The sequence below is a fragment of the Ammospiza nelsoni genome, chromosome 2, assembly GCF_027579445.1.
Source record: "Ammospiza nelsoni isolate bAmmNel1 chromosome 2, bAmmNel1.pri, whole genome shotgun sequence".
Lineage (NCBI taxonomy): Eukaryota > Metazoa > Chordata > Aves > Passeriformes > Passerellidae > Ammospiza > Ammospiza nelsoni.
Window position 1 is genome coordinate 81,450,397 of NC_080634.1, and position 17,358 is coordinate 81,467,754.

General features: G+C 35.9%; 1 protein-coding gene across 1 annotated transcript in view; it reads left to right on the forward strand.

Annotated features, from left to right (window-relative positions):
• Positions 1–17,358, forward strand: part of ITGBL1 (integrin subunit beta like 1) — a 123,747-nt gene that overhangs the window by 42,264 nt on the left and 64,125 nt on the right. Inside the window, exons 3-5 of the mRNA XM_059493447.1 lie at positions 12,270–12,416; positions 14,125–14,247; positions 15,966–16,106. Of these exons, the coding sequence (XP_059349430.1) occupies positions 12,270–12,416; positions 14,125–14,247; positions 15,966–16,106 (411 nt within the window). The remainder of the gene's footprint in view (positions 1–12,269; positions 12,417–14,124; positions 14,248–15,965; positions 16,107–17,358) is intronic.

Sequence of the window (17,358 nt, forward strand, 5' to 3'; positions counted from 1 at the left end):
TTCTTCTTGAAACTGATAAAGAAAACACTGCAATCTCTGAACAGGATAAAACTTCACAAATGTTTATCTTTTCTAAGAGCATAGGGAAAAGTTTTAGTGTTGAGAGATTATTAGTATTCAAAAAGCAAGGGAAGAAAGACCTAGTACCTAGCTGTACAGTGGGGGGAAAAGTATAGCCAAAACAAATACTGAGGAGCATTTGTTTAACATTTGGCAGGAGATAAATGCAGGCACAACTTTACTCAGAATTGTATTTAACTTTTGATCCATGATATTCATTGGAATGTTGAGGTATAACCCTTATACGTGTCAGATATTTTCAAAACTTTCTAAAGTGAGATTTTGAGGCACCCATGTTTTTTTCTCTACTAATGCTCTATTAAAACTATGTGCAATGCTCAGTTTCTTTTTAAATGTTGATGCAAGCTTGAATACTCTGGTTTTATACACCTCTTACTTTGTAATGAGTTTTCCCCATATGCTAACAAAAGTTTTGGAGACATTAGTGACTCAATTTTAGGGATTACTAGGTGGTATTTAACAATTTAAATCTGTGACAAGCTGCTGTTTACAATTTCTGTTTTCTGTGTCGTGTGTATCTACATTGTTTGAAGAGAAAAGGGCCAGATATCCTACCAGACATAATTCTAAAGAAAAGGGTTAATTATATTTATGATCTTGAGCTATAGGAAGAATGTGCAATCCCTTAATTTCCTATATATGTAAAAGCACCATTTAAACACCATTAAATAAAATTATCCATTTCAATTAGTTATATTTATCTTGAAATTATGCATAAATTGTTTTGTAAATAATATACAACTTTGATAACAAATATTTCTATCTCTAATAGATAACACCTAATATAATTCTTTCAGATGAGAAGGCACATCATCTAGGAGATCCTGGGTTTAAAAACTGAAGTCTTTGGATCGCCAGTCAGTAATTTCTTAAGCACAATTACTGAATAGCAGTAACTTTCATGATGGTGATAGATTTCTTTAAAGTGTAGTCATTGTAGGAGGCCTGTAGTTGTTTTGTGAGGTGGTGTCCCTTTTTCTGCCCTCCAGCTCACTATTCAAAGGAGATACAGCATAAAGTTTTTAGCTTCTAACTCACTACACAGTGTTCACTACACAGTCCTCAAACAGGCCTTGTTCAGTGCATTGGCTTTAATTTAGGTGTAGGTTTTCCTGTGTGCAGCTCAGAATTGTGCCGGGCTTGTAATTCTGACCCTTTTGCCACTAGGTTTGCCATACTGTAAATAGTACTTGACTCACTTTTGTACTCTTGGGAACTGTCTTACCCACCTGGCTTGTTCCATGAAACATTTCTGTAACTGGCATGTTTAATGTAGACTTTGTTGACCAACAGAGACCCAGAAATGGTAGAATGTCTGGGATTTTATTAGAGAATACTCAAAAGAATTGTAACTCGCCTATGCTAGACCTTGTTGTTAATCCTGGTAATAAAGGCTCTCAGACTCCATAAGGTGTTGTTTAAAATAGCTTTTATTGCTATCTTTAATTGGAGAGAACACAAGAAGGACAAAAAGGAGCAGAGTGGACCTTACATCTCTTTAAGTTGTGCAGCATCAGGGCTTCTAATCAAGGCCTGTCAGGCTGCCTGAATTCCGTCTGTGCTGAGGTTCACCATTGTGGTGGCCTTCACACCTCTTATAGGATATTCTGAGGTAACCATTGTGGCTCATTTTGACTGTCAAACAAAAGGATGTTCACATGAGAACTTGAAGAAAAAGGCAAAGCCACACAGGTGGCCACTTATTTAATATGCAGCAAATGAAATGTTATACAGCTAATCTGAGCTCAGCTGGTCCTTGAAGTAAGTTTGTGGTGTCAACCTGTGCTCTATGTAAACAGCAGTACCAGCTGCATTCATTTTGAATGTGCAATGTGTATAGCATAACTTTACTCCTAAATAACTTTCTGATTTATTTTTTTCCCCTCAGTGATCAAATACACTGGTAAAATTTGGTATGTATTTAACAAGGTATATTTTAGCCCTACCATTTTGAGCTATATCTTCAGTACTAATGACCCAGGCATTTGGAGGCACAATTTTTAATAAATGTATGTGCCCTTTTTTAAAATAAAAAACCCTGCAGCATTTGTGGGGTTTTCATAGGGGTGTGGTGATATTTTTAATCTCACAGGGAGCCAGAAATTGTCCTTCAGTCAGATTCAGTTCATCTCTTTTAGATTTACAGATCCTAAAAGGTTTTGTGTAGCCCAGACCATGGAAGGAGCCAGTGGAAGGTATCTGGGAAAATGTTTGGTAGTCAACCTGAAGCACACACCAAACTGACTGGACTCAGGAAATGGGCTTGTACTGGCTTTTTTCTTTTGTGCAGATGACTTTCCTTACAGTAGTTGGTGTGTGGCTGTGTTTTGTATCTGTGCTGCAAACAGTGTTGATAACTCAGGGATGTTTCAGCTGTTGCTGAGCAGCGCTTGCACAGAGTCAAGGCTTTTTCTGCCTCTCACCCCACAAGGGAACAGGCTGGGGGTGCACAAGGAGCTGGATCGGGATAGCTCACCCCAGCTGACCACGGGCATATCCTGTGCGGCGGCATGCTCAGCATAGGCAGCTTGGGAAAGAAGGAGGGATGTTCAGAATGATGATGTTTCTCTTCCCAAATCACTGTCATGTGTGATGCAGAGCAGCTTTCCTGAGGATGGCTGAACACCTGCCTGCCAATGGGAAGTGGTGAATGAATTCCTTGTTTTGCCTTGTTTGTGTGCACAGCTTTTACTTTACCTATTAAACAGTCTTTACCTCAACCCACGAGTTTTCTCACTTCTTCCATTCCAGTTCTCTCCCATCCCACAAGGGGTAACTTCTCTGAAAGTTATCTTATGGAAAGGAGTTGTTCATCTCTCAGGTATAATTTTGTTTGACATGTGCAGTATCTGTGCAAAAGTCTGCACTGGGACAGTAATATATGGAAAAGCAGTCCTCTAAAAAAGCTAAAAAATACTTACTCTGCCTATTTAAAGATCTTCGTACTTAAAAGTTGATTATTTTTGATCTTCAAAAAAATGAGAAACCGTTTGGTTAAAAATAAGTAGGAAATCTTTCACAGAAGAATTGAATTATTAATGGAAACCTTGAGTCTAGACTGTTTTGATGGATAAAACTAATTTATCTCTGTCTCCCTGAGATATAAATATCATTTGTCTAAACAGCATGAGTCACATTTAAAATGATATCAACTTGTGCCACCTCCAGGATAACAAACTGGAGCTGGTTCAGCTAAGTGTTGCTTTCGTTCATTTTTATCATTCAAAATATCCAATTGATTTTCATTGAGTCAGTTCACTGTACAGGGAATTTGAATCCATAGCCAAGAGGGGAAAAAGATGTCACTGATCAGCAGTGAAGTTTATGCTTTCTTGTATTTTGGACATTCTTACTACAGGCAGAGGAATGTGGGTTGTCTTTGTTTCTTGAGGTATGTTAATGTACAGATAGGCACAAACTTTTTAATACTAAGTACACATGTGTAGTAATAACACACAGAGGCTTTTTTACAAATACAGCTGTGGGTTTTTTATACACTTCAAGTAAAAGACTCAAGCTATGTGAAAGACTGTTTGGTCTCAGAGCACTGTCCAGCACTCTGAGTGCTAAAAGTATGCATTACCCCTGCCATGTGTTGCAACTGCAGACAATGAAATTGGAATAGAAATATTTGGAAAACTTTTATCTCTTGCCTACTTTTTTTTTTCTTAAACCATGATGAAAAAATTCTTTTAGAATTTTTCATGAAATTCACTTCCAAAATCTTTTTTTAAATGTCATTTGGAATTCTTTGATATCAAAAAGAATTATTAAAAGAATTATTATACATTATGCTTTTTTGGCATTTACTTGCTGAAAATGTTAGTTTCTAATACCTTATTAGGCATTTAAACAGAAGTAGGATGGACACATAGAAAGGGCTACACAATTGTATAACCTGACACAAAGAGTTATGTGCTGAGAGATTTTAAGAGCGCAGAAGACAATCTCACCTTTATCTGTTTCATGCTGACACAGATGGTTGAGAGGGGAAAAATTCAAACATTTATATGAAGTAGTAGACCATGTAAAAGAATGAAAATTCTTCCTCACCTCTTTTGGAAACAGTTGCTCTGAAATTCTGAAATATAGGATTAGAGTAGCATATATGAAAATAAAAAAGTACTATGACCAGTATATGCAATAAAAATCTTTGGTAAGCATTCCTTTAATTTAGTTTCTAATCTTGTCAGTGGAATTGCAATTGTCAGTAAATATAGTTTTAAATTCCAAGACTAAATAAAATCATTCATGATGACCTCTTTAGGCAGAGAAAGATAACTATAATCTAAGTAGTGGAGAGTATTCAGACTTTCCAGGTGGAGCAATTTTTAAAATTTTATTTTTAATTTTTTTTAAATTTCAGTTTAATTTTCTAATCCATTTTAGTTTTTAAAGATACTGATTTTAAGCTTTTTTTTATCTGATCCATAGATTCTTATTATGTCTTTATCTAATACTTGTCCTGTATGACATTGATTTAAATTTTAAGTGTTTTCTTAAAATACTCTTCTGCAAATGCTAATGCTTTTTCTCTCCAAATTTAGCAATAGTACTTTTAAATTAGCTTATTTGCACAACTTGTATTCAGAGACGATTAGAAGATTTATGAACTCCTGAATTCACACTGACACAAGTCAACATGAAACAAAGATGTTATTGCTGTAAATACTTTAGAGTATGTATACTAGATATAGCCACTGTGTTTAGTTGATTAATAACCTGAAAAATAAATACTATCAGCAGTCATGCCCTCACACTTATCTCTGGTGATTTTTCTCTATTTTAATGCAGGTTTTGATTGATTTTTTCGTTTTAGAACGCTGTTTGATATTTGTTTACTAAAACACTGTTCTAAGTGATCCCTCCAACACACGGTGCAAGTGGCATTTTTTTGCTTTTCCATAGGAAGTTCCTGCAGTCATTTGTTTTGGTTTAATCCATACCTCTGTTGGATTTAGAATTTAACAACATTTATGAAATTTTCATTATCAGGGTGCTTCCAGTAATAACTAGATTGAGATTGTTTGTCATCAATTTTCATTTTAACTCTGAAAATCCATTTCAGATAAACTTGAATGTGTGTGGGGAATCCAATCACTGCAGAGCATTGAGAGGCAAACTGTGCTACGGACCTTGTGTGCTCTTCTGTGTCAGTCTCTCAGGCTGCCCACAGCCCAGCACTCAGTGGTTTTCTCTCTTACTCTGGGCTACTCCGAGGTCTGGACACCTTAAATAAACGTGGATAAATTGGTTTAATGTAAGAGCATCTAAGTTCCAGTGTAGTGAGTTTTCCTTTTTAATAGCCTTTTGAGAGGGAGATAAGGTTAAATTTCTTTTCATCCTTAAAGGTCTCTCCTTCTGTGTTGCTTTTAAAATCTCTGATGAAATTCTTATCAGGACTGTTGCTTGTTGATAAAGGAGCTTCAGTGACAAAATCAGGCTGCTTTTCCTTTGAAATTTCCTCCTGGAGTTTTTGAGCATTGTTTCTAAATTCCAGTCCTCTTGGTCAATCCATAATTTAACTTCATCCTGTCAGCACAAGGAGCATAACAAGCGGTTGTGATGTGAAGGAGGAGGCAGTATTCTTGTGAAAACCCCAGTGTCAAGAAGACCTGGCTTTTGTTGGAGGCAATGCAACATAGACAACCAGGACAGCAGCCCTAAAAAGAGATTAATTAAATATACTGAGATGGAGAAAAAAGTAATGATACAAACTTATTATTATTTTTCCCCCTTAAAATTGCAACTCTAACAATATTTAAAAAAGGAGAGTCAGAAAAATGCTTCATCTGAGTTCACGTCACAGTTACTGAGAATCTCAAATGCAGTTAGATAAGAGTTGTCCATTTTGTAAATACTATCTTGGTGTAATCTGAAACGTTTTCACTGGCTTTTCATTGGTGCAAAGTAGCACAATCTATTTCACTTACTACTGGAAAGAAAGGTATCCATTTGGAAAGAAATATTAAAAACATCCTCATTGTGCTGGTCTAGGCTGAAAGTGAAAAAAAAGTTTTAATTTTTTTTTCCAACATTTTCTACTCTTACAATGGAATTATCCTTCCTGTGTAATATCCCAATCAGAATTTGGAATCCAGAACAAAAAATTCTTCATATTTCTTCACCCACTTAATGAATTAGTTTTTTCAGATTTAAAAAGCACTTCAGAAATCATTCAGGGGTTGCTAAAAATGCATAGTAATGTGCCCAATTCATTTATCATTCCAGCTGCTGATTTTCTGCTGATGACTAACTTCATGCTTGAGAGAGAAATCCTTATCTTAGCATAAGCATCTCACCTGCCTGTATAAAATTGATTCCATTACAATTTTAAAGTGAGAACTGCCCTCAATTGTGTTCTTACATAGAATGATTGGGCTTTTGCTATCAAAAATATGTGGCAGCAAGGACATCTGAGTATATTTTAGTGTCTGGCCAAACAGCCTGGATCTTTGCACTCAAGTAAGACAGCTTTTGATGTGAGGGTTACTTTGCTATAACTAATGTGGTGCAACCACATAAATAGATATTATTCCAAAGGCAGTATTTCCAGTTGTGTTTACTCAATGAGCCAAGAATTTATTTAAATGCTTTAGCAGTTTAATAATCACATGAGCATAGTTTCACAGTTCATTCTAGACAGAGAGGACTCTATTAGTCGTGCTGAGAAAAATAGTGACTGTAATTTCAAAGGTAGCATGTTGCTTCATCGGGCTGTTTATTTTTAAACTACCTACCTCTACTCCTACAAAACATCTGAAAGCTGTGAAGTACCAAGATGTTTATCCTTACCAAAAATTCTATGACAAAATCAATTATCAATATTTTCTTTATAAAGAAGAGTTTTTAAGCTCATCACTTGGACTTCTGGTAATGTTTTTGTGTGGCAGAAGTTATCCAGAAAATTAAAGATACGGGTGTTAAACCTAGTCACCTTTTTTTTCAATTTAAGGTCTTGAAGACCAGTCTTTTCTTATTTTTTCTTTCTGTTAAGGAGTCTACATTTTTGTGCCCCACCACTGCTCTGTAGAAAAGATAGTCATGGCAGATAAACATGCATACATTCACACATGCTCTTCGGAAGAGCATGGGAGGTGACAAACCAAGTAGTTTGTTTTGACCGATTTCATTGCCTATGGAAAGTTTAAACACAAGGATGTAGCAAATTTCAGTCACAGTGAATGTAATGTAATAAAAAAATATTAAAGAAAACCGGTACAAACATGGAGAGAATCTTTTCCAGTAAGATGCGCAAAAAACCCAATAGCACTGCTGAATGATGCAATTTCTGCTGACCCATAAAAACCAAAGCAATGCTCGAACTTAGTTTCTGGTCCATCCAATAATTATTTAATACAATTGTTTTCATAAAGCAATGCAGTTCAACCTGTAACTAAGCTGACATCATGCTCCTTTTTATATTCAAAATGTGTCAGAATATTTAAACCCTGACATTGAATATTGTATAGATAAGTGAAGCAAAAGAACATAAATGAATGATCTGTATTTTCATGCAAAGGTATTTAATGATGCATCAAACTCCAAAGTCCCAGCTTCCCAGCAGTTTAGTGAAAAAAGACAGACAACCTCTGAGGTCTGTGCAGCCCACACAGGGCCTGAGTCACTCTGCAGAAGTGCCTGTCTCTCGTGATGGATTGCACACAGAGCTCAGTAAAAGCAGGCTTCCAAATTGATGCCCTGAATATGTGCAATACAGATGTGCATCAGAACTTTTTATCAGAGATTTTACCTTTGTGTCTTTGCTCTTGGACCTGTAGGCATGCATATATATATAGTAGAAAAATATTTTAGAAGGCGCTTAGGTTGAGGTCAAGGGTCTAAGCAGAAAAATATGTGATCAGAGCCAAATGTTTATGGTTTAAATTACCATCTTTCTGCTCAGACATTTTAATTCCCAACCAATTGTAACTTTGCAAGTGACAAAAATTCTGCAGATGTTTTCCCTGGAGAACTTGACTTAGTCTTCCAAAGTTTAGAGACCTAATGGCAGTTTTCAAGGATAAACTGGGCTCAGGACCACATCCTATGCATTGTGTGAATAATTTCAAATGCAGATTTGTTACCACTTCCTGTCCCTAGTGATATATCCCCAATGGGTACATCTCAGACACTTGTCAGCTGAAGGCTTAGTCACACCATGTTTCCAGAGCTGATGTCAACATGCAGTCACATTCTTCTTGCTGCTTCCAGCTGGGGTGCTATTAGACTGTGGCATCATTTCCTTGCCCCTAGTGTGTAATTCTGTGCCTCTATTTCCAGTTTCAAGCCACTTTTACTATTTTGGTCCTTCAGGTTGTCAGTCCAGTTATTTTTGTGTGATCTTACCTCTTCACCTCTTTAGTGAGCATTTACCGGCTTGTTATTGCCAAATGTTGTTTGTATTATCTGAATTTCTTTATCAGTATCAGTAAAACACACAGAGTTCCAAAAACATTATTTGAAACTTAGCTAGACATCTTCTATTCCAGTAATATGCCTTTTTGTGCTAATGTTGTTTCCTTCCTTTAAACTGTGTTGTGATTCTTTGGCATTTCTAGAGCTTTTTTTCCAGAATATTTTTTCCTTTCATGGGAGGCATTGTGTCCAACACATATGATCCTATCACATGGATTTCCTATGTTCCTTTTCTTAGAATATTCATTATCTCAAAAAAGATGTGCCAGGTTATTTTGGCATAATGCTAGTCTATTTTGGGGAAAAACTGTTATTCGTTATATTCCGTTTTCATTACTTCAGTGTCTGTAGCTATGCAATGCTTCATAGCTTATTTCAAATCCTGGCACAGCTCAGGAGGTAACAGGCATTTTTTTAATGCTGTCTGGATCATATGCACTTATTTTGCTTAAAAGAAATAAAACCTAGGTTTTATTTTTTAGAGCCTTGATTGCCAGCCTGATAGGTTCATTAATAGTCTTTGTTGCTGAACTGCCCTTTCATGTACAAGTATTTTAAGTACTCTCAAATGGAGGTTATGGAGTATTGCCCTCTTGATCCAGACACTTCCTTAAAAATAGTTTTATGTCTTTGTTTTCTTCTCATCTTGGATGAGTAATTTTCATTTCCAGGGAGCATGTCATTAGCCACACTGCATTTGCTACTGGTAGTCAACATCCCCGTATTAGTTTTGTTTTGGACTGCCTGTAAATTGTCTTTAATCTTAACTGGTTTTTTCTGCTTGGCAAAGCCACTTTTTTTTCCTGTTTTCTTTTTATTTGGATGATGAAAGTACATTTTAGTACTTGGAATTTTGCAAGATCTGACCTTGCCTAACATTTTCTGTTCTCACTTGCTTCATATATTTTCTGACATCTGACAGTTTTCCTCACATATTAATTTTATATTACACCCTAAAAGCCTTCTGCATATTCCAGATATCCTCTGAGGTGACTGCTCATCTAGTTAGAAATGGAGCCCTTTGTTATAAAATGTTTCTCTGAATGTTTGAAACTGCAAGTTTTTCACCGTCTTCAGACAGTCTTTTTCTTAAAGGAATTATTGCATTTTCTTGAGTCTTCCTTTTTTTTTTTTTTTTTTTTTGGTGATGATTTTTAGTAGAGTTCTGATTTCTGTTTAGCATTTATTTGTGTTGCAGTTATTTTTTAAAAAATTGAATGAATGTGTCATCACTTCGAGATTCAGCTTTCTTGACCAGCTATTTAGTGAGGTCGTATACTTCACTTTTCTCATGTTCTTTGTCACATCCTCAAATAACTGGGTCTACCTTTTATTGCTAAAATTTTTTTTTTTTTGGAAATTGCAATCTCACGTCACAGCTTTTATAGTGATAGCCACTCCTTATTTACTATTTCATAAAATGATATGCTTTCTAAATAATGCAGAAATTTATACACAACAAATGGGATCCTACAAAAACCTCTCTTAAAGAAAAGGTTTTTTTCTCTTACCCAGTAGTTAACTTCTGTGCTTTTTCTAATTTTCTTACAGTTTATTGCATACTTGGTTTATACGTCATCACATCATTATTTTTGTCTTGAGGAAGGCAGTAATATTGGTACATGTGGGTGTGGGAAATAAGCAAGAAGGGGATTCGTATGTCAAACTGACTTGCAGATCAATTGCATTATCCATGTGTCAGGGAAAATGCAGTGAGATATACAAGTTATGGCAGGGAGTTATAGCCTTCTACACTTCAATATAGTCCTTTCAACCTGATTTTTGTGCAGAATATTGCCACTGCTTTGCAATTAAAAAAAAATCCAAATGGCAAAATTAATATATTTTAAGGGATGGTAAAGGTGAAAATCATGTGTGCAATCTTACAAATTCATACTACTTAGATTCCTGACAGTTTCTTTCAGTTGCGTGCAAATGATCTTCCATTACGTCTCGAAATTTTATTAATTTTGGATTTTTGGTGTTTTCTGGTTAAATAACTCCTCTGCATAACCTCTTTCATGGGAATATTTTATTAATTTTGTTTCAACAGACTGTTTTGCATTTTAAGTGAAATTATTAATTTCCTTCATGCATCATGCGTTAGATTAGGGCATCTCTAACTGAGAGAGGTTAGTGCTGCTGGACCATTGGTAATAATTGATACAGAGTGGTTTCTGCCTTACTCTGCCATTTAGACATGGGAATGGGAAAATGAGTCCTACTTTTATTAGAATATTTTTTCTTCACCAGCAGGCATCAAACTGTTAAATCACAATAGTGGCTAATATAGAGAATGCAAAGTCATAGTGACAAGCAATCCTTCAAAGGAAGGAAAACTGATATGTTTCTCCTTTACATTTTTGTAAGCTACCCTAGGATTTACCACCACTTTCTGGATTGGCTTTATGCTGTTGTCTGTCATTGAAGCAGAGTAGTCACTAAAGTAGGTTTTATTCTGTATTTTATGTCCTCTTTTTCCTTTTACTTTACCAATGGAGAGTTATTCAGCAATTTTTAAGATGGCAACTCATGTTTTGAAAAAATAACTAACATGTTCTCTTATGTTTTTGCTTTATGTTTTTTGCAGCTATGGAACTGTATCTTGTCTTAGAACCATGTTGGAAGGCAAGCAAAGTTTTCTTGAGCAACAAAATAATTTTTTTCTAATTAAAATTGTCATTTATAATAATGATTTAAACTCCTTCTTACTGACAGCAGACTGGGCTTGTATTTTTCAGCCAGTTGACTCTAACCAGGGGAATAGATGTATTTAAAATAGACTGCAATTAGATTCTGGTTTTAAGATGCATTGATAGGATGGGAATATTATGTAAATCAGATATATATTTAAAAGATATGTATTTTAAAATTTAATTCTGTTTTGAAAGAGATGCAATTGTTTTCACATTTACTACCTAAAATTGTATAGGAATGCTACAGAATGAAGTATTGAAAGTTTGCTCCTGGAAGTTAGTGTAAAAAATGATACTTTGTATGTAACATAAATAGAGAAAATTGTCCAGCCTCTCATCCACCAGTGCCCCCAAGTCCTTCTGCTCCTGGTCTGTTCATCCCCCAGCCTGTGTTGATACTGGGGGTTGCCTCAGCCCAGGTGCAGCACCTTGCACTTGATCTTGTTAATCCACATGAGATTCCAAGGGACCTTCTTCTTGAGCCTGTCCATGTCCCTCTGGATGGCATCACATCCTTCAGAGGTGTCAGCTGCCCCACTCAGCTTGGTGACACCTCCAAATTTGCAGAAGACGCACTTGATCCCTTTGTCTGTGTCTTTAGGAAGATAATCAATAACACTGGTCGCAGTACAGATCCCTGAGGGACTCCCCCTGTCAGTGGTGTCCTCCAGGACTCTCAGTGTGACCCCCAGCCAAGTCCTTGTGCACCTAACACCTCACCCATCAAATCCATCTCTCTCCAGTTTAGAGAAGGATGTTGTGGGCAACTGTGTCTAATGCTCTACAGAAGTTCAGATAAATGATATCTGTGGCTCTTCCCTTGTCCACTGATGTAGTCATTCCATCATAGAATGGCGCAAGTTGGTCACGCAGGCCTTGCCCTTGGTGGAGCCATGTGCTGCTGGCTGTCTCCCTGCTATTTTTAAATGCCTATGAACTCTGTTAAGTTAATCTGTTAGTCATGTTCATTTAAAGATGTAATTGATGGAATCTATTTTAAAAGCTGGATAAGAAAATACCACTTTCTGAATGAGGAAAGAAGGGTCTTGACACACTCTTTCCTTCCTTTGCTAGGCCATGGAAAGTGTGACTGTGGGAAGTGCAAATGTGATGAAGGCTGGTACGGTGAAGCTTGTCAGTATCCAGCTACTTGCAATCTTACAAGGAAGAAAAGCAATGAAATGTGCAAGAATTCTCAAGATATCATCTGTTCTGGTGCAGGTAAGATGTCTTTTGTTGCTTTTGATACTTTAGTGCTCTCCCGGTGTTATCTTGAGAATCACTGTCATTTCTAACTAGTACTTTTGTATAGTATGTTCCGTGAGACCCAGAGAAACTGTAGGTGTACTAAAATGTTTAATTTTCCCATAGGCTTATTTCTGTGCATATAATGTACACTGATTAGGAACACCTACTATAGTACTGTGATTTATCCACAGCTGTTGTGAGTTGATGCAACTGCAACTGTGCAATTTATTTTTCTCATCAGAATGTTGTTGCAATGGCATTAACACTGGAAGTGATGTAACTTCTATCAAGTGTTTGTGTTTACAGAATCCAGAAATGGCATTTCAAATATTTTTCCTGGACATTAAAAAGCTGTGCAATTTTTTGAGACACTTTTGAATTATACCTGTGATTATTAAAATCAGTTGTAGAAGATGCGTTGAATCATTTAAAGGAGCATTTCCATCTTCACTATTCTGATTTGGTAACACTCTATACTCTAATTGTTTAGTTTTATAAGCATCCTAACTTAAAAAGGTCTTTTCCTTGAAAAAAAAAATTCAGAGGAAAACCAAATGGCATTTTAGAAGACTTTATTGAAGAATGGTACCATTTTAAAGGGCATTTTCTACCAATTAAGTTTTGAGACCAGAAATTGCCTTCTGGTTTTTCCATTACATTGACCTCCAAGTGGAAAAATGTTTTAAGAATGCCACTTTTGCTCACCATTGCTGGTCTTTAATTTCTGTTGGAATCCACACATTTTCATACAAGTAAATTTCTCACAAGTTAGTTGCTGACATGAGCAAAAAATCCCAAGGATTTGTGGGACTTGTTAAAAGGTAGAACGGGGTAAGAAAACATTTTAACATAAAACTATTAGCATGCAGCACACTGAGTAAATGATACACTTAATGTCTAACAACAGATGTATGAAACTTGCTATCGAGAGAGCCATGAGAGATAGCTAAATGAGAAACTGACTTTCAAAAATAAGTATATCTCACTGTACTTAGTCAAACTTCTTAAAAAAGAGCCTCTTTCCTTGGTTAGAAGTGGCCCCAGTCTTCACAGGAAAATGATCATAACAGCCACTCTAAGTAGCTAAGGGGGAAGTGTTTGTGGCATCATGAGAAGAATAAATGGTTTTGCTTTTGCTGGTATTAAACAGGACAGGAATTCAATGAGACTGACTAGGGAGTTTGGCTAACTTTGATGGGCTGTATTTTGTATTGCTGGGATTGCTTTTTGATCTGCTACTAACACTGTCATTGAAGTCTGGGAGCAAATTTGTGACATGATGAGGCGTGATACAAGAGAGATCTGTTTACAAATCCATTTGCATCTTTTGCTGCATTGCCTGAGTGCTCTGGCTTTTCATTATGTCAGAAAGTTTTTTGGTAGGTTTTTTTTGCTTGTTTGGTTTTGGGGTTTTTTTGTGTGTGGTTTACACTGTGAAAAAAACAGCTTTACACTTCAACGGCACTTGAATGCTCTATCACAGCTAAGATTAGGCTTAGAAACACAGCTAAAATTAGGCTTTTTGTTGATATGGATAATTTCTGTCTGTCTTTATTTGTGTGGACGATCTTTAGATTTCAGCCTTCTCAGAAATAAAATATGTGCCATCTCTGACACACTAACGAAACTCATATTTTCTATAATCTGCAGTCATTGGGTAACGTCTCTTAAATGTTTACAGGCACATGTCAGTGTGGCAGGTGCCAATGTGCTAACTCAGAAGAAAATGGACTGGTATATGGCAAATTTTGTGAATGTGATGACAGAGAATGCATTGATGATGAAACAGGAGAGATTTGTACAGGTATGTATCTTAATGAGCGCAAGAAAAGTGATGATTAATACAGGCTATTATTTAACTGCATGGTTCTACAAAATATCTTTACCGAATTTATGGCTTAAAATAAAAGTACCTCTATTTGCAAGACTTCACACTGCAAATTCTAAGTGCAAATTTCAGATGTAAAAATGAGCGAACCATAAGGTTAAAGAACAAATAAATCCTGTGACATTCTCCTCTTTTTGGAAGAACTGCAAAGAGAATTGTACAAGATAAATCACTAAGGTAATTCATAGCTTAGTGCGTCTGTCTTCAGTAGAATATATATGAAGAATGTGAATGCTTTGTGACACAGATAAGAGAGAGCAGAATGGAGAACATATAGAAAAAAAACCCCAAAAAACAAACAAGAACATAGATTATTAGGAATTCTGTCAAGGAAGCAAAAATTAAAAATATCAGGAATAAATGTAGGATGATAACTCAGAATCAGGAAGATAAGAAGAGAAAGGAATGAATAATGAATTTCATCTGTGATAGGAAAGGCAAAAAAATAAGATGAAATTAACTCTGCTGATAGACAGAAAAGCAACGAAAATTCAAACTGTTCTTTCATGTCATTATAAGTCAGGAACCTGCAGTCAAGTATTGTGCAATACACACCATTTATGGCATTATAATGCTGTTGCCTGTGTTGAGAAGGAGGCTTGTCTTTGAGCTGGAAGGTGCTACAAACATTGCTCAAGCTACACACGTGCAGATTGTGTCCATATGCCCACAAGAGTGTTCCAGTCTGCTCCTAGGCTATTCATATCTGGTGGTAGTGCTTCCTGTGCATGTGTGTGTGTCTGAAGAGAGTACTTGTGGCAAATCTTTCTCTGTCTTTTCCTTCCACAGACAACAAAATAAATTCTATTTGTTTAAGGGCCTTTGAAGGTGAAAAGAACTTTTTTTTTTTTTAAATCCTGGGATTAAGTAGGGATTTTAAATGAGAGTATGCAGAATGGTCCTCTGAAGTCCAGATTCGGGAGCTCTTAGATTAGTAAGAATTGCAACTACTTAATTTAAAAGCTTTATGCTGTGAAGCACATGGCACAAGGGCACACCTTAGCAGATGAAAATATTCTGGAGCTGGTTTAACCCAGACTTGAATGATGCAGTCATCTTTTTTGGGATATGTATGTATTGTTAAATGAACATCTGAAAGATTAATTTTGAAAATAATTTTCCTTAATGAACTGGTTTAGCCATGTTCAAAAATCTTCTTGACAGAGGGGAAGAAGAAGGGAAGCTATATACAACATGTTGGTGTGTAAAAAATCAAGATGTCTTTACTGCAACTAGTTGAGGAGTCAAGAACACATAATGTGTTATTAGACATGCCAAGTATGTGTCCTACCTTGATGTGTAAAGCTGTACTTAAATTTTAATTATTACGGTCTTAAAATTTGCCCATAAAGTAAAAAAAAATAAACTAAAAGTATAAAAATTATGGTGTCAGTTAGTGTTTATTGATTAGATTTAATCTATGGTTAAAGGAAAACTGGCTCTAAAATAGTGGGGAAAAGTGTAGTTTAGATATCTTTTGTCTGATTTTATGTATTCATACATGGACTATAAATTGTTTCTATTCTGAATCTAGCGGTAAAAGTTTTTAAAAGAAAAGATCAAAATAGTGAAATTGTTAATGCCTTTTAAAAACATGCCTCTTTCTCACTGTACAAAATTTGTTTTGGCTTAAGGCCATGGAAAGTGTTACTGTGGAAACTGTTACTGTGAGGCTGGTTGGCATGGAGATAAATGTGAATTCCAGTGTGACATCACCCCCTGGGAGATCAAGAAGAGATGCACATCCCCAGATGGCAAAATCTGCAGCAACAGAGGTGTGTCATTTTCATGGACCTTCTAGAGATGTTTATATAGTTGGCTTTTATTTCACTCTATTCATTCTGTACAGTGGGACGTAGATTGTGTTTGCTGAGAGTTTCTACTTGTTCTCACCTATTTCAGCTCTGGATATACACTTCCAACTGGGTAGTTACCTGTGTTTAGGTATAAACTTACACATATTCACATCTACTTCTTGATTAAGTAAACTCAAGTTGTTCTCATTCTTTATTTTTGTAATAAGACTGAGAAGGATAATTTGTTATTTAAGAGACCTGCCTTGCAAAATAAATATTACCAGATCTTTGACTTTAAACAGATTGGTGCCGTAAGGTCACAGAACTGTATGTCAATTCACTCTTAAAGAAGACTTAAGACCCACAATGGAATGGGGAAAGTGAAAACACAAAGCATTTAATTTCCACTACAATTAAAAAAAACACCTGTGAAATGTTCAGTAACAATGCTGTGGAATGTATGGACTTCACACAGTTTTTCTAACTACATAAGGTTTTCTCTGCACACAGTTTTGGAATTTGAATTTTAATTTATACTTCTGTCTAATTTTGCCATTTTGGGAAAAAAAAACCCCACAAAATAGGGTTGCTTTGCACTAGCTGCTGTGACCAAGGAGTTAAAAAAATAGCATGTTCTTTTGGCAATAAACCAGAATAATTATAGTAGTACATAAGCAAGAGTCACATAGATACTTCTCTTAAAAGCATCTCTGCTGGCAAAACCTGCTGTATTGTGAACATCCAATCATCCTGAGAGCATTTAGAAACCTCTCTTCTTGTAATTAGGTTCAAATTGAAAGTTTGGCTGAAATACAGAGATCATGTAGGTTCATTTAGTCTCGAGACTTCAGCATAAAATTTTCGTGTAGTTCTGGAAATAATAGGTATTAAAGTGTCATCATATCAGTTGCTTTCTTTGCACTGAGAAAGTAATTTCTTGGCAAAGAATTTCTCGTCAAAGCAAGCTTTTAATCAAATTTGAAATTTTAATGTGTGATTATTTCTTTAAACTGGCATTGCAATAGGAGAAATTATGTGAATAGCATAGCTGATGCTCTGAGTAGCTGCAACCTCCAATGCAAAGGTACATTTGTGTGATACTTTCATACCTTTAGCCTCTCATTTAGTTGTGATTTTATCTTCATAAGAGTTTTGTAGGCTTCTGACAATGTCAAGTTGCTTTCCAGCAAAGTATTTCTGCTCCATTTAGTCCTACTTACCCAGTTTTGTG